At 35.6% G+C, this 26383-nt stretch overlaps 1 protein-coding gene across 1 annotated transcript; it reads left to right on the top strand.

Moving 5' to 3' along the window:
• Positions 1–1859: 1859 nt before the first annotated feature.
• Positions 1860–23167, top strand: LOC138829981 (gametocyte-specific factor 1-like). Its single transcript, XM_070026464.1, has 7 exons — positions 1860–1913; positions 2809–2847; positions 3401–3501; positions 18871–18997; positions 19088–19171; positions 19537–19600; positions 23102–23167. Exons 2-7 carry the CDS (start codon positions 2838–2840, stop codon positions 23118–23120), a joined length of 405 nt encoding a protein of 134 aa, XP_069882565.1. The 5' UTR covers positions 1860–1913; positions 2809–2837; the 3' UTR covers positions 23121–23167.
• Positions 23168–26383: the final 3216 nt, after the last annotated feature.

Here is a 26383-nt window from a genome sequence, read left to right as displayed (position 1 = left end):
CATTAGAACACATGGAGGGCAGATAAATCTCTGCTTAACAGAAGGAATGCCAATGAGGATCAGACTTTGTGCTGGTCAATAACAGGAAAAATTCCATACAGAAATCAAATGTACTGAATTTTAGAATAGTTGACATGAATTGTAGTTAATTTAAACATAAGAAGTTGGATAATGTCTTAGAGTTTGATTCAATTGATAGAAGCACAAGATTTCCTTAGAGTTCTAAGATAATGATTTATACAGGAAGCCTGTCTGTCATATCCCAAGCATGATGAACACAAACATGGTAGATCTTGCAAGATCTGATCATTACTTTTGAGAAGCCTTCTGATGGGAATCGTTTTCTATCTACCTCAAAGAAAGTTCCTGCTTTGCTTGTGTGTCTGATTAACTTCATGAGATATCAAACTCTGCCATACCATCCTTTCTTTTATTCATACCTAAGTGCCCATGTTTTTTGTTTCACTTAAAGATATTTCCAAATTCTCCATTTAATGACAAATCATGGTCCTTTGTTACTTCTCTTCCATGTCGGTTTGTTTCAATTATCTTAAATCACATTGTATTTTTCTATAGATAGAAATACTAAAATGCTTCCGTTCTTCAGGATTCATAAAACAGCTATCAAAATAGATATTTGTAGACCAAAATCATACTGTCCTCATTACCATCAAATAGTTTAATTTGCAGTAGATTGTTGATATACACTAGTTATATAATGAAGAATATTGCCACTGAGAATACATAATTCTCAACGTTTCCTTAGGGTATAACAAAAAAATCTTTGGCGAATTTTAAATAAAATTACTTGGTACAAAATATAAAACTAAACATAAAACTAAAAATTTCACATATGTTATGTACAATCTTTTATATATCCTAAACATCTTTCTATTTAAATGCAATTGAATTTCATGTGTTCTACATAAATCTGTCAATAGACTCAAGTTGTAAATTCTATAATCATAAGTTATAATGCAGGATATTTCCATGTAGTATATATTATTCGTGGTTAAATAATGTAAAGGCATATTTATATATATGGCATTATATATATGTACATATATATATCCATACATTCACAGATATTACAGTATAACTTTTATATGTATATTTTATAGTATATAGTAACAATATTTGTATAAGTAAAAATATATGATATATAAACAAAAACATTTATCTGGGAACTTGTCTCTCTCTTGCTGTTTTCACTTAATATTTGTGACTAGTAGCTTTGAGAAATCTTAAACAACATTCATCTTACTTTAGATGAATATTAATCAAAAATGTGAATAAAAAGATATGTATAATGATCAAGCATATCTACAAGGAAGGCTAAAGAATGTATTTTGCAGAAGGTGATTAAGTTCTAGAAGTGTCTTTTTTGTGAAACTCTCTCCTAATAAAAATATTGATGAGTAAAGAAACTAAACAAGGAAATAATACATAAAGATTCATTTACTGTGGCTATATAGACCATAGATTGTGTACAGATGTCTAAGCAGAACAATTTACAAAGAACTAGTAGTTGATGTGTAGATGAAAAGTGTGAGACATCAATTCACATTATTCCTCTACTCTATACTCTATACTCTGTACTCTTTACTCTTCTCTATATTCTACTGAATTGGAGTCCATCAATTCATACGAAAAGGAAATGGGACTTTGTCACCTGAATTCAGGCTGGAAGTCAGCACTCCCGTTTTCATATGCGGAAGTGTGGCTGAGTTCCATCTGTTCATAAAACGGAAGTGAGGTTTATGAGTTACATCACAATAATTGTGACCCCACCCAGAGAAGTCATTAGACAGAAGTAGCTGTTGCTATGGAAAAAGTATTAGTGGGTTATCCTCCGTCGTGGGGAGGAAGAGATCCTGACTTGTTTGGTGAATTCAGTTAACTGAAGGAGACAGGTAACAGTCCCTTGCTTTCTCTTCATACTTTTACGTCTTAGACATGTAAATCATCTATTTGGCTTGTGTATTTGACTGAGATATTTCTCCCTTTCTACCCCGGACATCCCAAATGTAGTTCTAATAATTTTCTCCAAGTAGGCAGGCTTGTTCCATGGGTAAAAGAATGAAAATTCTTTACTTCCTTAGGTTTCAGAAAATAGCTATTTCCATTCTGGAGAACTTGAAATTTTCTTTTATTCCCCTCACATTTATTGGCATCGAAGCAATAGTATGTTTAATATCTTCTGGCTCTGTCTGCTCCATGGCCACTAGACACTGTGCTACAGAAATTCACTACCTATTGAACCAAAGCCTAATCTCAAACTTTGAGTCTAACGACTGTCATGATCCCTTTGTAACACATATCTTTTCTAAGAAGCAGTTACTTGAATAATACTGTGTAATGATCTTATACTCTGAATAGAAAATCATAATATACCTATGAGAATAGCAAATGCTCCTTCAGATAAGTGAACATTTTCAATAGGCACTAGATATTTGTAAATTGGAATTTGGAGTTTGTTAATTCAGACATCCATAATTTAGAATACCTTTTCCAAATTCGCTTAAAAGTTGTCATGATGCATCATCCTCGGTTTGATATGATAAAGAAGAAAGGCCTGAAAAATACAAATTATTTTGAGTTGAAAAGTTATACATTTCTATAGCTTGTTATAATCTGTGTAGTAGAGATATCAATATATTTCAATTCAAGTGTGTCTAGCAACAAAATGTATTAGAGATGAATAGGTTCTACCCAGTTGTTTTTCATATCGCTGAGGAAATCAGAACATTTAAGGCGTGGTTTTGAAGTATATAGTCATGTTTTCTCTCACATTTTTTTTATCCGCAGGACTTGCTCATATTTATCTGCCGGTCACAATGGAAAAAGGTAAACATGTTTACGTATTTGTTTGGGGAAATTATTTTAATTTATCTAGTGCACACTATTTTTTTCTTTTTTTGTAATTACAGAAAGTAACTTGACAGCAGCTGAGAAAATAAAATAGTAATATTTCTCCTGAGTGAATCTGAAACTTTAGACATTTTAATAATTATAACTTTGATTTTGATGTGCTAGATTGAAAGGTGAAAAAGAATGTAAATTATGGGCATATTCTAGATTGAAATGTAAGAAAGCAATAAAATCAGGGCACTCAGTGCATGTATGGTCACGGAAGATAAAACAAGCTAGCAGTTCCAATTGACAAATCAATAATTTTTATCTAGAATAAATATTTCTATAATACTAAAAATAATAACTACCTAATATGAATTAAGAATACATCAGAAGTGAATTTCCAGAGTAATATTCTTTGTCATATTTTGAATCTATAATCTCCAAATAGGGATTCCTGAGTTAAGGTAGAGTTCAAAGGGGAAATAACATTGAAGACTTGCATGTTCCCAATTCATTGATTTTCTCGAGCTTTTTTTTCTTTCAGAGGAATCTGTGGATCCTGAGAGGTTATTGCAGTTTCCCTATGATAAGAATCACAAAATCAGATCATGCAGGTTCCCATACCATCTTGTGAAATGTAGAAAGGTAATGTTTTATTAGAACCTATTGATATTACATAATTTCTTTAGTTCATGGATTGAGTATTATTTTTACGATAAATTGTGGGAAATATATGTGAAAGATATGAGACTGTAGGCAGAAATGTCATAGATATTTGCATTTCTTCTGAAATCTCTGCATCATGTAATGGAAAGTAAGACAACAGAAGTCCAACTTGCTTATTTCTAGAGATGTATTTGTAGATCTCTATTCAAAGCAAGATGTTTTGTGCGTGCAATTATGTCAAACTGTGTGTGCCATATTTCACAGAGTTTAGGTAGTTTCATTTTCCTCCCCATTGCCTAATAGCAAAAATGTAAATTAATTGTATTCCTAAACGTTAAATTATTTTGTTATGACATCCATTTTATTATCATGCCTAGAATTCAGTTTGGATACTTTAGTTTTCATGGCATGGATGTAAACTGATAACATGAGAGATATATTGTATGTCTTTTCCATAGTTAGGGTATTGATTACAAAATTGCTCTTAGTTTCATAAAAAATTTCACAAAATTTGAAAGATCACAGAACTGTGGGTAGAATATTGTTTTTCTTCTTCATGTAACACTGCTACAACAAGTTCCAGAGAAAATGGGGCTATGTGATTCTTTCTGATGGAGGCATAGAATTCCATTTTATATAAATACATTTTCTTGATCCATTCATCTACTGAGCGGCATGTTGTTTGTTCAAAATCTTAGCTATTGCAAATAATGCTTCAGTAAACATAGTTGTGCTGGTAGTTTTAGTATGGTCTTGTTTGTGATCATTTGGGTAAATGCCAAAAAGTGGGAATGCTGGGTCACAATGGAACGCTATGTGGAGCCTTTTCATGAAACTCCATGCTACTTTCCAAAGTGGTTGAACAAGTTCATACTGCCAATGACAATGTATTAGGATTCCCTTCTGGCCACATCCCCTCCAGGATCTGTTGTTATTAGCGTTCTTGATTATAGCCTTTCTAACTGGGGTGATGTGTAATGTCAATGTTTTGATTTGCATTTCTTTTATGGTTAGGTAGGTTGAGCATTTTTTCAGTCTCTATTGGTCATCCTTCTTTCCTCCTCAGAGAAGTTTCTCTTCAAGTCTTTAACCCACTTAATTATTGGGCGGTTCTGTCTTTGAGGATTTGTTGTTGGGGGATTTAATTTTTTGAGTTCCAAGTATATTTTGGATATGAATCCTTGTTCATTGTATGGCTGGTGAAGATCTTCTCACAATCCGTGGGGTTTCTATTGATCTTGCTTGGTATGTCCTTTGACTTCCAGAAGCTCTCCAACTTTCCAACTTTCCAAACCCCACTTTCCAAACTTTCTTTGATTTGTTGTGTTTCTGAGTCTCTATTAATCAAATTTCGGCCCGTGCCAAGGAGACATAAGGTTCTCCTATCCAATCCTATAATGTTGTCAGGGTGGCTGTAGGACTTTGGATTGATTTCTAGGTTTTCCATTCTATTCCACTGAAACTTGTGATAGTACCAAGCTGTTTTGATTACCATGACTTTGTCGTAGAGTTTAAAATTAGGTATTGATATTCCTCCAGGTCTACTCTTTCTATTAAGGATCGTTTTTGCTATTCAGGAACTTTTATTTTGGAATATTGATAGCCATCTCATTGAATTTGTACAAAGATTTGGGAAATACTGCCATTTTCAGTATGTTGGTCCGTCCAATCCAGGAGCATGGTAGGTTTTTCCACTTTCTAAGTTCTCTTTTGATTTCCGTTTTCAGTTTTTTAAACTTTTCATCATAGAAGTCCTTTTTTGGTTAAGTTGATACCTAGGTATTTTATTTTGGGGGGGGCATTAGGAATGGAGTTGCTTTACTGATTTCAGCCACGCTTTTCTCATGGTTGGCATACAGAAAAGCCATTGATTTTGAGGGGTTAATTTTATAATCTGCTATTTTGACAAAGTTTCTAATCAGCTTGAGTAATTTGGGAGTGAAGTTCATGGGATTTTTAAAATACAAGAGCATTTCCCCTGCAAAGAGGGAGTGTTTTACTTCATCTTATCCTATTTGGATCCCCTTTAGGATGTCTTAATGTTGTAGCTACACATTCTAGTATTATATTGAACAGAAGTGGAGAGAGTGAACATCCTTATCTCCTTCCTGAGTTTAGAAAAAATGGCTTTAATTTTTTACCATTGATTACAATGCTGGCTGTGGGTTTGTCTTTATTGTATTGAGAAATGTTCCATGGATCCCTATTTTTTCCAGAGCCTTCATCAGAAAGGAGTATTGGATTTTGTCAAATGCTTTTTCTGCATCTACGGAGATAACCATCTGGTTCTTATCCTTGCTCTTGTTGATGTGATGAATTATACTGATTTGCCCATATTGAACCAGCTTGGATCCTTGAAATGAATCCTGTTTGATAGTGGTACATGATTTTTGGATGAATATTTGAAGTTGATTGACTAAAATTTTGTTGAGAAGTTTTGCTTCAAAGTTTGTCAAAGAAATTGTTCCATAATTCTCTTTCTTTCATGAGTCCATGCTTCATTTTGGGATGAGGGCTATGATGGCTTCATACAAAGAGTATTGTAATCAACTTTTCATTCAATTTCATTGAAGAGTTGGAGGAGTATTGGTGTAAGTTCTACTTTGAAGGCCTTATAGATTTCCACTGGAAATCCATTCAGTCCGGTTTTTCTTAGATGGGAGGTCTCTTATTGCTGCTCCTGTTTCAATGCTTGATATGGCTGTCAAGTTGGTTTAACTCACCTTAGTATAGTTTTGGCATGTAGATATTTGATAGGAAATAGTCCATTTCATCCAGATTCTCAAACTTATTAGCACAAAGGTTTGAGATGTATTCCCTTATAATCCTCTGAATCATGGAAACATCCTCATCTGTTTGTTTATTTGGGTGTGGGCCCTTCTTTTTTGATAACATTTGCTAAGACTGTCAATTTTGTTAATTTTTTCAAAAACCAACTCTTTTTTATTCTTTCTATGGTTTTCTTGGATTCTAATTCCTTTAATTCTGATGTAATTTTAATGATTCCTTCCTATCGACTGATTGGGTTTAGCTTGCTGCTCTTTTTCGAGGAGTTTCAGATGTCTCATTAAATCATTGGTTACAGATCTCTCCAATTTGTTGATGTTGGAACTCAGAGCTGTAAACGTGCCTCTGAGTACTGGCTTTGCTGTGTCCCAGAGGAGCCTGGATTTTGTAGGATCATTTTTGTTGAAAGTCATGAACATTTGAACTTCGTTTCTAATCTCTTCCATGACCCACTCGTGATTCAGCAGTGTGTTGTTTGGCCTCCATGTGTTACGGGACTTTCTTGGGTGGCTTTTGGTATTGAGTTATAATTTTATTCCCTTGTGGTCTGAGAGAATGCAGGGCATATTTTCTATCACTTCTCGTTAATTTTAAATTATAGTCTATTTTATCTGATATTATGATTGCAACTTCTGCCTGTTTCTGATGGCTCTGTGCAGATAGAAGGATCTTGCTTTTTAATCAGTATAGACAGTATGTGTTGCTTAATTGGAGAGTTAAGTCCATTAACATTGAGAGGTAGGACTGAGAGTTGTTTGGTAGTTCCTGCCATGTTATCCACCTTCTTGGGGGCTGCAACAACTGGGTTCTTCCTATGGTTATTTGATTCTGATATTGGGTTCAGTTTCTTGGCTTTTATTGTGGTCTCGTTGGTTTTCTATGTGTAGGACATCTTTAAGTATCTTTTGTAGGGTTTGGTGGAAATATATTGTTTTAGTTTTTCTTTGCTATGGAGGTTTTTGACCTTTTGATTTGAAGGAGAGTTTAGCTGGGTACAGTATTCTTGGTTGATATTTGTTTGTCTTTAGGGCATAACATATATCATTTCAGGTTCTTCTTGCTTTAGTTGTACCTGTGGGTATTCTAATTGGTTTTCCTTTATAGGTGATTGATCTTTTCTCCTTTACAGCTTTAAGGATCCTTTCCTTGCTTTGAATTGGTCCTGTGCAGATTATGTGATGGTGGGATGTCCTGTTCTGGTCTGTTCTATTTCACATTCTACAAGCTTCTTGTGTCTAAATAGGCCTTTTTGCATATTTGGGAAGTTGTATGTTAAGATCCTGTTAAATTTTTTAGACCATTCACTTCTCTAGATGCTTCTCTATACCCATTATCCTCAGATTAAGACTTCTAATAGTGTCTTCCAAATGTGGAATTAATCTCTCATATTTCTTGGATTTGTCTTGGATAGTTGTATGTTTTCCTCTCTATTATCTAGGCTTTATTCCCTTTGTGGTCTCGCTGAATTCCTTCACCTGTCTATTCATGGATTCTATGAATTCCTCTATTGATCATTGTCTATTCTCATCCCACTCATGCAATTCCTCTATTAGACAGATTAGCTTCCTCTCACTCACACAATTCCAGTTTCTCTTTAAGTGTTCTCAGCCTGCTCATGCAATTCCTATCTTTATATTTGACTCTTCTTTGCATTCTCCTATATTAATCACACTCTCAAGATTCATGCATTAATTTTTGGTTTGCTTCCTCTTGTTCCCTATAATGCTCACACTGAGTCCTTTGCAGGTTTTCAATCTTTTCATTCACAATGTTTACCAATAGTGTTTGTAGAGCTTTTTGGAAACTCTTCTCAGGATTATTCTTTAACTCTTCTGTCACCTGATTATCATGTCATTTTTCTTTTTTTCCTCTGGCTTCTTTTGCCCATTTGTTATTAAAGTAACAGAAATTTTGTGCTAGAACATTAAAGGAAAGCATTAACCAGAGTCTTATAGCTGCACAGTCAAAATGGCTACGGATACAATTCAATTCAATTAATTCAATTTATTCAACATCAAATAACTATGGATTAATGGGCAAACAACATCAAAGAGGGAGTCAGAAAACCAGAAATTACTAGTTTTAGGGAGAATTATGGGGAAAAATAGGATCAGAGGGATGTGGAGTGGAAAAAGAAGAATGAAGTTAAATAAGTCGTAATCTCAGAGAAGGCAATAGATTGGACAGAATGGTAGGAAACAGATTTTTAAAAAACAAGAAAAATGGAAAAAATTAATTTTAAAAATTACTTAAAATTATGTAAGTACAAAGAAATATTGATAAGAGGAAAGGATAGGATGAGAGGAGGGGAGAAATTAAAAAAACATGAAAAAATAAAAATAAAAATTCCTAAAATCGGAATACTTGAAAGTTGTATTTGTATAAAGAGATAAGACTACTGTTAAAAAGTTAAACCTAAGAGGTTGTGAATTGAGTAATACATTGCTGGATTAAGTATGTACACAATGGGGGATAAGGTCTAATAATTGACAATGGGTATATATCTTGAGATGAGCAGAACAGCAATTAAATCATGTAAAAAAGAGTGAATGAGAAAAAAAGAAATAAAAAATGAGAAATAAAAAGAAAAAAAGGACCAAAAGATCAAAACATAAAAGCACACAGACAAATATACCTAAAATAAAACTTACAAGAGAAAAAATTATAAACATTTTTTAAAGAAAATTAAAAATTAAAAAACATATACAAAGAGTTCTTTGATTTTTTTTTTGTGGGGGGGAGAGATCTTGTATCGCCTCTGTGTCCGCAACCAGTCTCTTGGTGGAGTCACTGGTCTGCTTGTGGTATTTGCTTTTTCTGTTGTTTGATTAGTTTCTTAAGTCAGTTCGTTTGAGCAGGCAGAAAAATGCTCTTCATTACCCAGGATTTTATTGCTCTCCTCCCAGCCTAGTTGAGTGGGAAGGAGGTTTGCTTTGAGTATCACAAGAGAGGAAGATGCCTGTTTCCTATAGCGTAAAGATGATGTGATAAGGCTAGGTTCTGGGTAGGGTTGAGTCCTATGAGCTTTTCCCTGAGTGGCTAACTCCTGAAAAACTCAAAGAACCCAGCTTGGAGCCATCCTCAGTGATTAAGTTTACTGAATTTTAATTGTCTCTCTGGCTCTGGCTCTGTTTACTCAATGAAGAAAGTCACTCTTCCTGGGGTGGAGTTACTCCCTGGCAGGGTGAATTTTCCCTGGGTGGAGCTGAGCCTGGCAGGTCAGGTCAGGTTCCTGTGACTTTGCTAAGTGGCTTCTTTCAAGTTCTTCCAAGGCCTAAGTTGGAGCTAGCTATTCGGCCAGGCCTTTGTCAAAGATGGAGATCTCTGGTGGGGTGGGGAGGGGCAGCCTTCCCAGAGCTGTTCTGTGAGAATGCGTGAGGATGTCAGGGTTCTACTTATACCATAATCTTGGTTTCTGGGCCATCTCTGTTCTGTGATCCTCAGGATGAAGATTTCCACACCTTATCAGTTCTTGCTGATGGTGAGTAGGGTCTGGCATCTGTATCCCAGACTCTGTCTGTTAGAATAGTGGCCATGGGCACTGCATCTGCCACAGTCTCTGCAGCAGCAGCTATCACCAAGTGCTCAGATAAGTCTCCTTGCTGGAGTTTCCCTCTCTGGCCAGACTCTGTACTGTGATGGCATGTCTGGTGTGATTCTCTAGCCCAGAAATGCTCACTGGAACACTAAAACTGCTTTCTATGCGAGAGCTTGTTTTTTCTCCAGCTTCTCTTCTGCCATCTTCCTCAGGTCTTCTGACAAATAGGGGTTATACTGTGGGAGAGGGACATACAATGTGATAAAATAATCACATGATATCTTTGAAATAATAAGTTTGAAACAATAGCAAGAAAGGAAAAAACCCTTCTGTCCTTATCTTGGGGTGAATTTAACAACATAAACTTATCCGACCTTTCCGCTTGTCTCAGACATATACAAGCTATTGCAAATAAAAGGAAACCATGTGAACTATGTTTCTTTGGGCCTGGCTTACTTCACTTGATATGAATTTTACTCTCTTTCCATTTACTAAAAAATGGGGCAATTTCATTCATTCTAATGGAGGCTTCAAGCACTGCTGCCTCCTTCTTAGTTTTTCCCCTACCATCCCTTCCCTCCGACTTCCTCAACTGTATTCCTACCCTTACCTAGCCCCCCTTAATTGTGAGTTCATTTTTATGGTCCTATGTACATCGCTTTTGAACAATTCTGCTTTTCCTAAACATACACTACTTATTCCAAATAAGGGAAACAATGGACATATGTTTCTTTGGGCCTGGCTTACTTCAATTAACATGTATTTTTCTGATTGTATTTACTAACAAATGGAGCAATATCATTCATTCTGATGAAGGCACAGAATTACATTATATATATGTATATACATAAATATATATATTTTTTACCATATTTTCTTTTTTTTTAAATATCATTTTATTTTATTTGAGAACATACTGTAGAGAGGGGTTACAATTACATGGGCAGGATAATGCATACATTTCTTACCAAGCATTGCAGCCTCCTCCTTTGTTTACCCTTCACCTCCCTTCCCAGCCTCCCCCCTCCCCCCCACCCAATCAAAACCCCCCCACACCGACATTGTAGAGCTTGCTTTGACATGACATTTTGTAATTCTCCTTGTTGCAACAGGTCCACCTGAATACTTAGACGACTTGTTTGTCCCCATCTCCTCCACATGTTATACTGACATCAAATAAAGTGAAAGTGGGGGTTACACTGTGGGGGAGGGACATACAAAGCAACAAAGAAATAATCTTATAAATGCGTTAGAAACACATGCATGAAAGAAACGAAAACATTAAAATACATATTTAAGGGTTCGTTTTCCTAACATCACATTATCTGACCTTTTCCACTTGACTCATACCTATACTAGATATTGCAAATAAGGGAAACGATGGGACCTATGTTTCTTTGGGCCTGGCTTACTTCACTTAATATAATTTTTTCCAAACCTTTCCATTTCCTAACAAATGGGGAAATTTCATTCTTTCTGATGGAGGCGTAGCATTCCATTGTGTATATATACCACATTTTCTTGATCCATTCATCTACTGAGGGGCATCTGGGTTGGTTCCATATCTTAGCTATGGTAAATAATGCTGCAATAAACATAGTTGTGCTGGTAGCTTTAGTGTGGTCTTGTTTGTATACATTTGGGTAAAGGCCCAAAAGTGGGATTGCTGGATCATAGGGGAGATCTATGTGAAGTTTTTGAGGAACCTCCATACTGCTTTCCAAAGTGGTTGAACAAGTTTACATTCCCACCAACAATGAAGTAAGGTTCCTTTCTGTCCACATCCCCTCCAGCATCTGTTGTTGTTAGAGTTCTTGATTTTTGCTATTCTAACTGGAGTGAGGTGATATCTCAATGTTGTTTTGATTTGCATTTCTTTTATGGCTAGGGATGTTGAACATTTCTTCATGTGTCTATTGGCCATCCTTCTTTCTTCTTCAGAGAAGCTTCTCTTTAAGTCTTTCGCCCACTTATTTATTGGGCAGTTGTTTCTTTGAGGATTTGTTGTTAGGTGGTTTAATTTTTTGAGTTCCAAGTATATTTTAGATATGAGACCCTTGTCCGTTGTATGGTTAGTAAAGATCTTCTCCCAATCGGTGGGCTTTCTATTGATCTTGCTAGCTATGTCATTTGCCCTGCAGAAGCTCTGGAACCTTATGCAATCCCATTTGTCCTACCTTTCTTTGATTTGTTGTGTTTCCGGGTCTCTATTCAGAAAATTTCGTCCTGACCCAAGGAAACCTAAGGTTTCTCCTATTCCATCCTGTAATGTTTTCAGAGTGTCTGCTTTGAGTGCAAGGTCTTTGATCCATTTGGAGTTGATTCTGGTGCAGGGTGAAATATAAGGATCTAGCTTTAGTTTTCTACATGTAGTTAACCAATTTTGCCAGCACCATTTACTGAAGAGGCTGTCTTTCTTCCATTCTATTGTTTTAGCTTCCTTATCGAAGATTAGATGGCTATAGGCCTGTAGATTCATTTCTGGGTTTTCAATTCTATTCCATTGATCCTGAGATCTGTTCTTATGTCAATACCAAGCTGTTTTGATTACTATGGCTTTATAGTAGAGTTTGAAATTTGGTATTGATATTCCTCCAGCAGTGTTCTTTCTATTGAGGAGCGTTTTTGCTATTCGGGGTCTTTTATTGTTCCATATGAATTTTTGGATTTCCTCTTCTATTTCCTTGAAGAATGAGGGTGGAATTTTGATAGGTATCACGTTGAATTTGAAGATAACCTTGGGAAGTATTGCCATTGTCACGATGTTAATCTTGCCAATCCAGGAGCATGGGAGGTTTTGCCATTTTTAAAGTTCTGTGTTGATTTCCTTTTTCAAGATTTTAAAGTTTTCATCATAGAGGTCCTTCACTTCTTTAGTTAAGTTAATTCCTAGGTATTTTAATTTTTGTGGGGCTATTACAAATGGAGTTGCTTTCTAAGTTCAGCCACACTTTTCTCATTGTTGGCATACAGAAAAGGCATTGATTATTGGGGGTTAATTTTATAACCTGCTACTTTGCCAAAGTTTTGAATCAGATTGAGTATTTTGGGAGTGGATTCTATGGGATTCTTTAAATACAAGATCATGTCATCTGCAAAGAGGGAGTGTTTCATTTCTTCTTTCCCTATTTGGATCCCCTTTATGTCTGCATCTTGTCTTATTGCTGTAGCTAGGCATTATAATACTAGATTGAAGAGAAGTGGAGAGAGTGGGCATCCTTGTCTTGTTCCTGAGTTAAGAGGAAATGGCTTTAGTTTTTCACCATTGAGTATAATGCTGGCTGTAGGTTTGTGATATACAGCCTTTATTGTATTGAGGAATGTTCCATGGATTCCTAATTTTTCCAAAACCTTCATCATAAAGGGGTGTTGGATCTTGTCGAATGCTTTTTCTGCGTCTATTGAGATAACCATGTGGTTCTTGTTCTTGCTCCTGTTGATGTGATGAATAATATTAATTGATTTGCGTATATTGAACCAGCTTTGCATCCCTGAAATGATTCCTGTTTGATCGTGGTGTATGATTTTTTGGATGAATTGTTGAAGTCGATTGGCCAAAATTTTGTTGAGAAGTTTTGCATCAATGTTCATCAAAGAAATGGGTCTATAATTCTCTTTCTTTGATGAGTCCCTGCCCGGTTTTGTGATGAGGGTTATAGTGGCTTCATAGCATGTGTTCGGTAGTGAGCTTTCTCTTTCAATTTCGTTGAAGAGTTGGAGGAGGATTAGTGTGAGCTCTGCTTTGAAGGCCTTGTAAAATTCCGCTGTAAAACCATCTGGTCCTGGACTTTTCTTAGGTGGGAGGTCTCTTATTGCAGTTTCTATTTCAATGCTTGATATGGGCCTGCTAAGATAGTTTAAATCACGTTGGTTTAGTTTTGGCATGTAAATATTTGCTAGGAAGAGGTCCATTTCTGTGAAGTTGTCAAACTTATTAGAATAAAGATTTGAGAAGTATTCCCTTATAATGTTCTGAATCTTGGTTGTTTCCGTGGTGATGTTTCCATTCTCATCTCTGAGTTTATTAATTTGGGTGTATTCTCTTCTTTTTCTGATAAGGTTTGCTAAGCGTCTGTCAATTTTGTAAAGTTTTTCAAAGAACCAACTCTTGGTTTTGTTGATTATTTCTATAGTTTTTTTGGATTCTAACTCATTTAATTCTGACTTAATTTTGATTATTTCTTTCCGTCTACTGGATTGAGGTTGATCTTGCTGCTCTTTTCCAAGGAGGTTTAGATGTGTCATTAAATTGCTAGTTTCAGATCTCTCCAATTTGTTGATGTAGGAGCTCAGAGCTAAAAACTTGCCTCTGAGTACTGCCTTTGCTGTGTCCCATAGGAGCTGGTAATTTGTGTGTTCATTTTTGTTGAATAGCATGAACATTTGAATTTCCTTTCTAATCTCTTCCATGACCCACTCTTGATTCAGCAGTGTGTTGTTAAGCCTCGAGGTGATACCAGACTTTCTTTGGTGGCTTTTGGTGTTGAGTTCTAATTTTATTCCCTTGTGGTCAGAGAGAATGCAAGGTATAAATTCAATGTTTCTGAATTTAGACAAGGTTGCTTTGTGGCCTAGAATGTGGTCTATTTTAGAAAACGTTCCATGTGCTGCTGAGAAGAACGTGTATTCTAATGCTGCTGGGTGAAATGTTAGGTAAATGTCTGTTAAGTCTAGTTGATCTATGCAGCTGTTTAGATCTGCGGTTTCTCTGTTGAGTTTTTGCCGAGTTGATCTGTCTAGTGGGGAGAGTGGTGTGTTAAAATCCCCAACAATTAATGTCTTTGGATCTATATGGGATTTGAGGGAAAGTAGTGTTTCTTTGATAAATTTGGGTGCTCCATTGTTTGGCAAATAGATATTTAGAATTTTAATATCCTCCTGAAGGAGAGATCCTTTAATTAGTATGTAGCGACCGTCTTTATCTCTTCTCACGAATTTTAATTTGAAGTCTATTTTATGTGATATTAGGATTGCAACTCCCGCCTGTTTATGAGGGCCGTTTGCTTGGTAGATTTTGTTCCAGCCTTTAACCTTGAAAATGTGTTTGTTTTTACGGGCAAGATGTGACTTCTGCAGGCAGTAGATAGAAGGTTCTTGTTTTTAAATCCAACTAGACAGTCTATGTCGCTTAATTGGAGAGTTTAGTCCGTTAACGTTAAGAGATAGGACTGAGAGGTATTTGGGATTTCCTGCCATGTTATTTACCTTCTTGTGGGCTGCGAAAACTGGGTTCTTCCTATGGTTCTTGGATTCTCAGTTTGGGTGCAGTTTGTTGGCCTTTATTGTGGTCTTGTTGGTTTTCTATGTGTAGGACATCTTTAAGAATCTTTTGTAGGGCTGGTTTGGAGGAGATGTATTGTTTCAATTTTTCTTTGCTGTGGAAGGTGTTTATTTTGCCTTCAGTTATGAAGGAGAGTTTAGCTGGGTACAGTATTCTTGGTTGATAGTTGTTTGTTTTTAGGGCTTGGCATACATCATTCCAGGCTCTTCTTGCTTTGATTGTCTGTGCTGAGGAATCTGAGGTGATTCTAATTGGTTTCCCTTTATAGGTGATTACCCTTTTCTCCCTGACTGCTTTAAGGATCTTTTCCTTGTTCTGAGTTGATCCTGTGTGGATTATAATGTGATGGTGGGATGTCCTATTCTGGTCTGGTCTATTTGGGGTTCTAAAGTCTTTTTGTATCTGAATAGGCCTATCTTTTTGCATGTTTGGGAAGTTCTCTGCTAGGATCCTGTAAAACAAATTTCGTAGACCATTAACTTCTGTTTCTAGGTGCTCCTCTACACCCATTATCTTTAGATTGGGCCTTCTGATGGTGTCTTCCAGGTGTTGGATAGTCCTATCATATTTCTTGTACTTGTCTTGGATGGTTGTATGTTCTTTCTCTATAATATCTAGGCTGTCTTCAATCCCTGAGATTCGATCTTCTGCATGGTCTAACCTGCTGTCAAGACTCTCTACTTTGTTTTTTTATCTCTTTTCCTTCTAATTGGTCAGCTTTGATGGCTTCAAGTTCTTTGTTGAAGCTCTGTTTTAGGTCTTGTATGAATCTCTTTACTTCCTTAATTTGGTGTTCAGTGTTTGTCCTCAAATGACTTAGTTGATTGGATATGGTTTCTTTGGACTCCCATTCCTTCTGTTGGGTTCCATTCAGCATTCCCTTTGTGGTCTCCCTGACTTCCTCCAGCTCTTTTTTAATGGATTCTATGGATGCCTTTAGTGATCTTTGTGTGTTCTCTCCCTGGTCTCTCAATTCCTGTATTATTCTTTGTTTAGCTTCCTCACATTCGTGGGATTCCTGCAGTTCTCTTTGAGTGTTATCAGCCTGCTCACGCCATTCCTCCCTTTCTCTTTGAGTATTCTCAAGTTGTTCACAAATCCTGTATCAGTTTTTGCATCGCTTCCTCACGCTTATGATATTCTTGTATAAACTTCTGGGATGCCTCCTCTCTCTCCCTATCACGCTCATACAGAGTCCTTTGTACATTGTCAAACTTCTCATTTATCATGTTTGCTAGTAGTGTTTGTAGAGCTATTTGGGAACTCTCCTCTGGATTGTTCATTATCTGATCTGACCCCTGATTATCAAGATTGGGAATTGAGATACCCGAATTTGCCATTTTTCTTGTGTGTTTTCCGGCTTACTCTGCCCATTTGAGATGAATATAGCACCAGTTTTGTGCTAGAACACTATCTTAAGGCAACCATCAAACAAAGTTTGCATTTGTACAGTCAATAGTCTACAGATACAATCTAGTTCAACAGATACATCTATTCAACATCAAACAACTATATTTGAAAGGACTTCGAACCGCAGAAAAGAATTTGGAAAACCAGAAATTATTAGGATTAGGGAGAGATGTGTGTAAAAAATAGGAATAGATTTGTGTGGGGAGGCACAGGGAGAATTAACTATGTCCTAATCACAATGCTGGAAATGGGTTGGGTAGAATGCATGTAGAGAGAGAGAGAAAAAGCAGAGAGTGATAGGGGAATGAAAAGAGACCAGAAAAAAAATAGAAACGTAAAAGTTATTGTTATTATAGAGATTAAAAGACCATCTATTTAGAGAGGAATGTGAATATGTTGAGAGAAAGGAGGTACATAGAGGAGATGTGAAAAACTTTAAGGATGGGAAAGGGAGAAGAAAAGATCAGAAGTTCAGTAGAGCTAGACAAAAAACAAAAAGATAATTAAGAAAGAAAGAAAAAGAGAAAGAAGACAAGAAAAGAAAGGAAAACGCTCATTCACATATTCCTAAAATAAAAATTATAAGAGGAGAAAAAAAATTACTGGAAATCAATTATTTTTTAGAAGAGGCAAAAATTAACGATTAATAAAAGTTTTAGAAGAGAAAAAATATTTATATATATAAGTTAACAAAAAACAAAAAACAAAAAAAATAAAAGAAGAAGAAAAAAAATATAAAAAAGTCCTTTGATTTTTTTTTGGGCGGGAGGGGTGGGAAGAATCCTGTATCTCCCTTTTGTCTGTAACCAGCCTTTTGTTGGAGTCTCTGGACAGCTTGAGGTCCTGTGGCTTGATTGGTTTCTTAAGTCAGTTTGTTGGAAGAGGCAGAAAAATGCTCTGCTTTACCCAAGATTTTGAGATCCCCCTCCCAGGTTAGTTTTCTGGGAGGGTGATCTGCTTTGAGAATCACAAAAGAGGGGGATGCAGTGGTGAGGCTACCTTCTGGGTAGAGTTGAGGCCTTCCAACAATTAGTAGCTTTTTCCTGGGGCTGTTTTGTGCAAAAAAAAAAAAATCTCCCAGAGCCCAGCCTGGAGCCTTTCTCAGGGATTCTGTTTTTCAATTGATTGTTGAGGCTGCGAGAGGGAGGGGCAGCCTCTGACTCTGGTTACCCAGTGAGGCAAGGCACTCCAATGGCTGGCGCCTGAGCTGGGTGACTTTTCCCTGTATGGAGCTGAGTCTGGCAGGTCACTTCGCCGTTAAGTTCTTGTGACCTGCTAAATGACTCGTTTTATTCCAAGGCCTTGGTTAGAGCTGGCAGCTCCTCCGAGCTTTGTCGGTATCCAAAATGGAGATCACCGGTGCTGGGGGGGCAGGCGTGGCCTTCCCTCCTCTGCTCCCTGAGAAGGAGTGAGGACATCGGGCTTCTACTCACGCCGAGTCTTGGATCCTGGGTCGTCTCTGGTCTGCAAGCTGCAGGATGAAGATGTCCGCTCTTTGTTGGTTCTTGCTGGTGTTGAGTAGGATCCGCTCGCCCACTGCGTCTGGCTCCTTCTTCCTGGACTCTCTGTGTGAGCGCTCAGGTATGGCCCTGGCTGCGGTCTCCTCTGCTTGCGACTCTGCTGCCGCCCCGGCGGTGGCTGCTGGCGAGCACTCAGATGTGTCTTTTTGCCTTGGCTTCCCTCTCTTGTCTAACTCTCTGTCCTGTGATGGCATACTTGGTGTGATTCTCTGGCTTAGGACTGTTCACTGGAACTCTAAAACTGCTTTCTATGCGAGAGCTTGTTCAGATTACAGCTTCTCCACCATATTTTCTTAATCCATTCATCTACTGAGGGGCATGTGGTTGGGTTCTATATCTTAGCTATAGTAAATTATAGAGGCTGCTTGTATGTGATCACTTGCATAAATGCACAAAAGTGGGATTGCTAGATGATAGAGGAGCTCTATGTGTAGTCTTTTGAGGAAACTCCATTCTGCTTTGGAATACAGGTTGACCCATTGTAACAATGAGATATACAAGAGGCTATGTCGAAAGTGAACTTCATAACTTTAGGTGGAGTGAAAGGGGAGGGCAGGAGGAGTTGGGAAGATGAGGAAGGAAGGAATCTTAGGAGAAAAACAAAGAAGGAAATGCTGTATAGGAAATGTACTTATTCTTATAAATGTAACTCCTCTGTACAGTATCTTTACAATAAAAATATGTATTAAAAAAACAAGGATGAACTAGCACATTACCCATACCGTGGTGTCAAAGCCATGGTTGGCATCCTGCCCAAAGAAATCTAAAAAAAGCAAAATTGAAAATATTGCTTCATATTTGAACTTACACAGAATCATCCTGATATTGCTGCCAAATTGGCTACTTGTCCCTTTAATGCTCGCCACCTGGTTCCACGAGATCAGCTCAGTGAACATATTGCAACTTGTATGGACAAAACTTCCCTTGAAGATGATGTAGGTAAGCCTGTTAACTAAAAGACAATCCAAATCAATATAGGCCATTTGCACCTGAATCCTACTCTGATGGTTGATTTTTGTTTGTTTGTAGATAACATCACATGGAACGAGAAACAAGACAAGAGTTCCAAAAATACATGGCAATATGTTTCCTCTGAGGAAGACTGGGATAAAGGTAAAAAGCTTGTTGATTTTTCAGCATTTTCCATTAGTGAATGTCAACATATCTTGTGATGTTTTATGATTTCTTCCTTTAGGAGTGAAATTTAAATTCTTTGTTCAACTTGCATTGTCTTGTATGCTAATATCAATAACATGTATGAAGAAATGCAGTCCTAAATGATTAAAATCCATGTCAAACATTTAAATGATTTGTTTTTGCACATGGCTAAGAACTCATTCTTTTCAATGTTTATTATCCAGCTATCTTGTAAGACTCTTCAGGTCATCAACCTTGTAGTTTTTTTTTTAATCAATGTACAATGTTAGAGCCAATCTAATCTAGCACCTCAATCAAGTAGGTATTTCTCCCTTTGGCAGAATCCTTGGAAGATCCTAGCCCAAGTTTTGTTTGGGGCACCATCAAATCCTCTGGCAACAACAGGTGAAGTATATACTGTTTTCTTAAGATGCACTAATGTCTGTAAAGATTCAAAGTGAAGGAATAGGATAGATGAATATCAAACTTTCTGTTCTATTTGCCCGTTTATTTTGCTCACTACAAATGAAGTTTTGGATTGCTCTCTGAACTGGTGAACCTGTGATTGGTGGCAAAAGTCAACTATAGTTTCACTAGAACCGATAAAAAAAATTCAATCACCCAAATTACTTCAAATCACAGTTACTTTATATAAATGTTCTTCTCATTCTTTTATAATCAATTTAAATCAGCAAAACCATAGATAACAGGATAATGTTGTACCAATCCTTTTTGTCTCATTTTGCTGGTTTCAAGATTCATTCATCACATCAATTATGATAATGTGAATGGCAGTATCTTCAACTGGTAATTCATAAATGTACAGACTTACTGGTGGGTTACCATGTCTTCCTTTTGAAATTGCTTAACGAATATTATAGGAATGGCTATCTGATTTAAATTTACTCCATGAATTTGTGTAAAAATATTACACGAGATTCTTGAGACGATTTACAATTTGCATATTGCATAGATACATAAGAAAATGTGTTTAGAGCTATTTTTTAAGCAGCAATGCATACATGGATTTCAAATTTCACATTCCTGAATAAAGTATGAATACATATTGTATATGGTATAGATTGGAAATTCAAACAAAATTACATGTGTAATTACAAAAGTTTTGCTCTCTTTGTGAGTATTTATGAGATAGTGTAAAGAATTGTAATTGCTATAATGAATTTGTTCTTCTAGAGTCACAAGATAGATTGTATATTTTATTTTATGGAATGTGAATACATCAAATCTCTCTGACATGGTAAGGTGGAAAATACAGGAAAAATCGAACAGTAATTGGGTTTGCTTGGAATTTTTCATAAGCATTTATTCAATTCAGAATCATGTAATTTGTCTTGCTTGCAAATATATGACCTCATCCTTTTTATATTAGATTCAAGGTGTATTGATATTGTCAAGTATTTTATTCCCTGTTCCGTACAGAAAAATGTTCAAAGCCAACAACTAACAAGAAGAATAACCAAAGACAGGAAAAAAATGAAATATTAATCAACAATGCCACATATTCACTGGTTTTTCCAAAATTTCTGATTTTTTTCCTCCCACAAAAGAGTCACTTAGATTTTATTCATTTTCTACTCATGCTATCATGCATTTTCTCTCCGAATTTCAGAGAGTAATGTTTGATGGAACAGTGATATGTCCTTACTTCATTGGTTATTAGAACACTTAATATGACACAATGGAATTGTTAATTCTGTTCCCTTATGATAATATGTCTTACTTATTGAATCATAATTCTGGCATCTGAAAAGTGATTGATACTAAAGAACCTGTAAATTCATGAGATAATCTGTGACAATGTAGGAGGCCATGTTACTTGCTGATTTTTCTCTTAAAGTTTTATCCAACCCTAGAGTTATATATATATATATATATATATATATATATATATATATATACATATATATATATACATATACATATACATATACACACACATACATATATAAGAGCTGATTTGCATTTGTGATCAGATATTTCTTTTACCTGTCCATTTGTAGATAAAAACTTTGTGTCTGTGTGTGTACCAACTGAAATGCTGTACATTTTTTTCCTAGTGATCAACACCGATCAACACCCATAAGCTAATGCAGGGCACATTGCTATGACTTTTGGAATTTTTTCTGCTTTCAATTCTTGATTTTAATCAATCATGATAAAATCATGAAACACAGGTTATGAAGGATTTTTATGTGTCTTCCTTGGTAATGAGTATTGAATCCTTGTTTGAGCCATTGATATTCAAGCCTCTTACCCTGGGCTTGATCCTAGTGATATAGTCTAAATGTTGGTATGCCTCTGGCATAGAATTCTCAGAACCATACTTATTTGAGAAAGAAATGTTAATGTAGAAATGTTACCCTTAGTTAATGGAAATTTTCTATGTTCATTTCAAAATCCAATAATTCAGTGTTCATACTGAGAGGTGACTTGCATGTGTTTTTTAAGGTTTAATTATTTTTCAAATCTGCTAAATATATTTACCTGATACCACTTCACAATTTGATTGTGAGTTCACAATAGCATTTGTTTTGTCGACACATAAGAATGGAAAAGGCGTTTATTTGTGTGGGCCATGGAATATTTCTTGTAATTGAACCTGAAGGTATTTTCATGGTACTCCTTCATATTTTACTTGCCTACATAAAGCATATATCTGTTAGTAGGATACATTTCATGAAACAATCACTCTATGTGAATGCATCAATTGACAAATATTGAAATGGAAATCAATTTATCATGTTGATTTAAATTCATTGCAATAACATCATATAGTAAAAACACTATGGATTTTCTTTTCTATGTATCCATGTGAACTATTTTGTCTCATTTTCCTGGATGCATGATACATCCTGGAATATTTTACAAGAGACCTAGTTCAGAAACTGAGCAAAGACATGGCTGAGCCTGAATGGTTGACATTAGAAAGCTTTGATGAACTGGACAATAATCGCTCAAGTAATACATTAACTAGGGTCACACTTCAAATATTCAACGAAGTTTGAATGTGTTGAGATAGCGTGTCAACGTGTAATTTGTGAGGTTTGTATACTAAGATGAAATTTTAATGGAAATGGAAGTGGAAGCAACCATGAATTTTTCTGAAAATAACTGAAGATATACTCTCACTAGTTTTTAAATATCTCTCGAACTACTAGTGAAGTTCTTGTTCATATGCAGAATACAGAAATATATATTCAAGTGTTTTTCATAGAAAGTAAAATAATATTGTTATCGTTTCTTTGCAGGAATCATTCTATGATCAAACCATGAGTTCAAACCATTTCTCATTGTTTCATCTACAGCTTACATTTATTAATATACTCAACCAAATGAATTAATTTTGATTTTCATTACCTAATGTCTCCCTATTCACCCTTACCTTGAATCTAGAAGTAAACCCTGGGTTTTATGTCCTTATTGAAATTCACCATGTCACTATCCATGTGGATATGGTGAGGTTGTAATATAGAAACTTCAGTAATCAAATCGAAATCTAATTTGTTTCCCAATGGAGAATAAATCATACTTCATTTTTCACTGTCCTTAAGTTTGCCTGTGAAAATCATCATCCATTTCATATATTGATATAATTACAGAGCCTTATCCATAACAAAACAGTAATGACATTAGACCTCTTATCCAAATCTTACACCAATTATGTATTCCATACAAAATGGCTATTAAAATTTCAATGGGATTTTTCAACCAACATTCTAAAGTATATTCCTTACTATACAATCTTCTCGTCCATCTTAATGATTGCCAAATGCAATATCATCTAAGGAAAGATATTTGGAATTATTTTCAAAACTTGTAGCAGAAAAAACCCCAGGTAAATATATGTGTACATAAAATAACGTTCAAAACATATTCTTTTGACAGGGGAAATTGCAACTTGTGAAGATGTCATGATTTTGTGCTAAAAGTGTGATATTTTGAGTGCAAGAGGGTTTGAACTTTTAGCAAGTTCTCAATAAATTTCTAAAATGTTCCAGGAAGATTGGACTGTATTTGTCGAATGTAACAAAAACACTTTTATGGGACCATATTTGATAGCTACTTCATATTCAACTTGTATGTAATTTTCCCAAACTATATATGGCCCCACATATTTATTGTTGATTTGGCACTGTGGTCCAAAACATTTCTGATTCAAAATGGAACCGTTTTTGAAACATATTTTGGGAAATATTATTGGTAGGACTCTTTTGCAATAAATAGAGTTGAAACTTTTGGTTACAGATGCAGAAGTTCAAGTGTAAATATGGCTCATGTTTATTATTGGTGTTGAAATGGGAGGATTTTTTGATTATTGGCATATTTGTGCACTTGGCATATAATTTCAAATGTTTCTTGGTTTTCCTTCAAAATTTGTGAGCAGGAATGCATTCAGCATTAATTTGTGAAGGACAGTTTAGAACCTGTGGACTCAGGGAGACCTGTGTCTTTTCTAGTCTGGTAGGGATATAAAGAGAACAGATCTATCTACACATGTCTGTGTTTAGACTATAAACCAATATACATATGTATCCATGAGTAAATTTATGAAAATTAAAATAAATATATGTATCAATACGATTCATTTTCATTAATCATTGTCAATGTGTTGCACAGAGTGATTATAATTATGTAAGGCAGTGAATCTTTTTCTTGTCATATGTTAAACTATTGCCCATTAAAGTGTTAGAACTTTATTCTGCTTCAAATTTCCCCTGTCCCTGTTGAAAATGCTATTTTCAATATGTTGTCTTGTGAGGAATTTTGTGGCATTGGTTTCCCCATTGTCCTTTATCAAAATTTTTTGATTCTCTTTACTCTATTCAGATTACATTTTATACAAACCACAGGATACCAGACTCAAATATAGTGACAAGAATGGAGAAACCCTATGAAAACTAAAGGGAAAAAAGCATGAAAAAATTTGATTTTCACATTTTTTAAAAAACATCAAAAATGATAAACCTCATGTTTCTTGGAGTTCATTTTGCTTACCCTAAACTTCTTTTTAAGCACTAGCAATCCTCTTCCAGGATGAAATTGGACACACACAAATTAAGACAAAAAGAGAAGTAGGGCACCAATGCTTGAAATGAAATGTACTCATTACCTTGTCAATGTAATTGTAACCCTATGTATGGTATTTTCAAAAGAAAAAACAAGTATGACCGTTAGGTAAGTTTAAATAGAAGCAAGATAAACGCATTGAAATGAAAAAGCAATATTCAATAAATAGTGTTGTAATGCTCGTTAAATGCCTATAAAAACTTAAAGTTAGATTATACATAACCTTTTGTCAAAACACTTTGCAAATGAATTAGACCTCGAACTTAAAGAAAATACTCAGAATGGAAGCAATAGAAAAATACTAGATCTCTGAGAACAGGTTGAAACTTTCTCAGTACAGATGCACAAATGCATTGCTTGAACTTGCTAACATCTTTATGCCAAAGGATATAGCTAAGTAGGTAAATAGAAAGCCAAAAGACTGGGAGAAGTTCTTCACTAGCCAAGAAAGAGAAACGGGTCTTAGAGCTGGAATTTAATCAATATTCAACAAGTCAAATCCTCCTTCCCCCCAAACATCCAGAACAATAAACCTCCTCTGCTGGAGCCTGCCGGCAACGAAAGGGAATCCTGAATTAGGGAGCGAGGACAGAAAAATAAAGACATAAGACAGGATGGGATCGGGGTCGGGAGGTCTGCAGCTCAAGACTACAGTGCCGTTTATTTTTAAATCTCCTTATTATATACTATTGGAAGTCAAAAGGTAACCTAAGGTCACCATAGTGCAGAGAAGCAAGGAAAGTCTTTAATAAAAACAAGGGTGCAGAAAGAAACAAGACAAGGTCAACTGATAGAAAGTAAAACAAATTCTACAGACATAGCAAAGCAAACCCAGACCCCTGGTGTTTTTCATGAAAGCCAGTTCCTTGTACATGCCTTCAAGTGAACACTAGGGTCAAGATGACCTTGGAGCTTTACTGTCAGCTCCCAACACTCCTCTATGAAAAGAAGTCTATTTGAAGAAACACTTCAATGATGGCTAATTGAGAAAGGCAAAAGGACATATGAAGAAATGTTCAAAAACTCTGACAAATCAAGCCAAATCAATTCAACATTGAAAATCCACCACATTCCATTAGCATGGAATAGTCATGATCATTCCATAAGGAAATCAAGAACCATCCCAGATGCCTGAGTGTAGATTAATGGATCAGAAAATATGGGGTATAAACACAATGGAATTCTATTTTCCATTAGAATGACATAGTGCCATTTCTAAGGAAATGGAAAGACTCAAAAAAACATGAATTAAAGGGAGCCAGACCCAAACAAACATAGGTTTCATAGTTTCTCTTATTACTAAAAACTGGTATTCAGCCCTAGAAGAAGATCACAATAGCTTAATAGTAACATACATATGACCAAAGAATATTAGGCTAAACAAAAACTCTGAAATACAAAATCAGTTGGGTTCGCTTACTTGATTTTTTTAAATGTACTATGTGAATTTCTCTTTATTTGCCTTTTTCCTTTATTTTCCTATGTTTTGTTCAATGTCAGTGAATTGGATTTTGGTACATATTACATGTAAGTTAATGAGAATTAGGTATGGAAGGGCAACATCTAACTGAGATAAAGGACAATAGGCGAACCATATAAGAACAATCCCCAAAATACTACATGTTGGGAATAAACATTATACCTGGTGTGAGGAGATAGATATTTTAGGCCGAAACACAGTAAAAATGAACAATGGGTAAGAATATATGATGACACGAGTACTCATTTATTGCTTACATATGTAATTCTAATCTCTCTGTACATCACCTTGACAGGATTCTATTAAAAAGAAGAGTTTTGATACATATACTCTTCTCAATTCTCATAAATTTACATGTAGATAATTAAGTAGATGGGTTTGTATTACATATACAAAACTTGGAAATAGTTCTAATCTCTTCATGTTCCTAAAATCATAGAAAAGACAGGTTTCCCTAAGTCATCAGGTTCTAAGCCAACATTGACAAATTAATGTTAAAATCATTTTTGTTCAAGTATTTCTATAGAAATCCCAATAGTCATATTTGAAATTGCAAACTAGGAGAGATCCTGATGCTCAAATATGCCCAAATCAGAAACCCTCACATTTTCAGACCTATC

Source organism: Dipodomys merriami, unplaced genomic scaffold, assembly GCF_024711535.1.
Source record: "Dipodomys merriami isolate MVZ:Mamm:240054 unplaced genomic scaffold, mDipMer1.0.p SCAF_18, whole genome shotgun sequence".
NCBI lineage: Eukaryota > Metazoa > Chordata > Mammalia > Rodentia > Heteromyidae > Dipodomys > Dipodomys merriami.
This window is presented reverse-complemented; position numbering and strand designations above follow the sequence as displayed.

Excerpts from the sequence above, each read along its gene's own strand:
- LOC138829981 (XM_070026464.1), top strand. Across the intron at positions 18,998-19,087 it reads TTCCCTTGAAGATGATGTAG|ATAACATCACATGGAACGAG; the intron begins GTAAGCCTGTTA and ends GTTTGTTTGTAG. Across the intron at positions 19,172-19,536 it reads TGAGGAAGACTGGGATAAAG|AATCCTTGGAAGATCCTAGC; the intron begins GTAAAAAGCTTG and ends TCCCTTTGGCAG.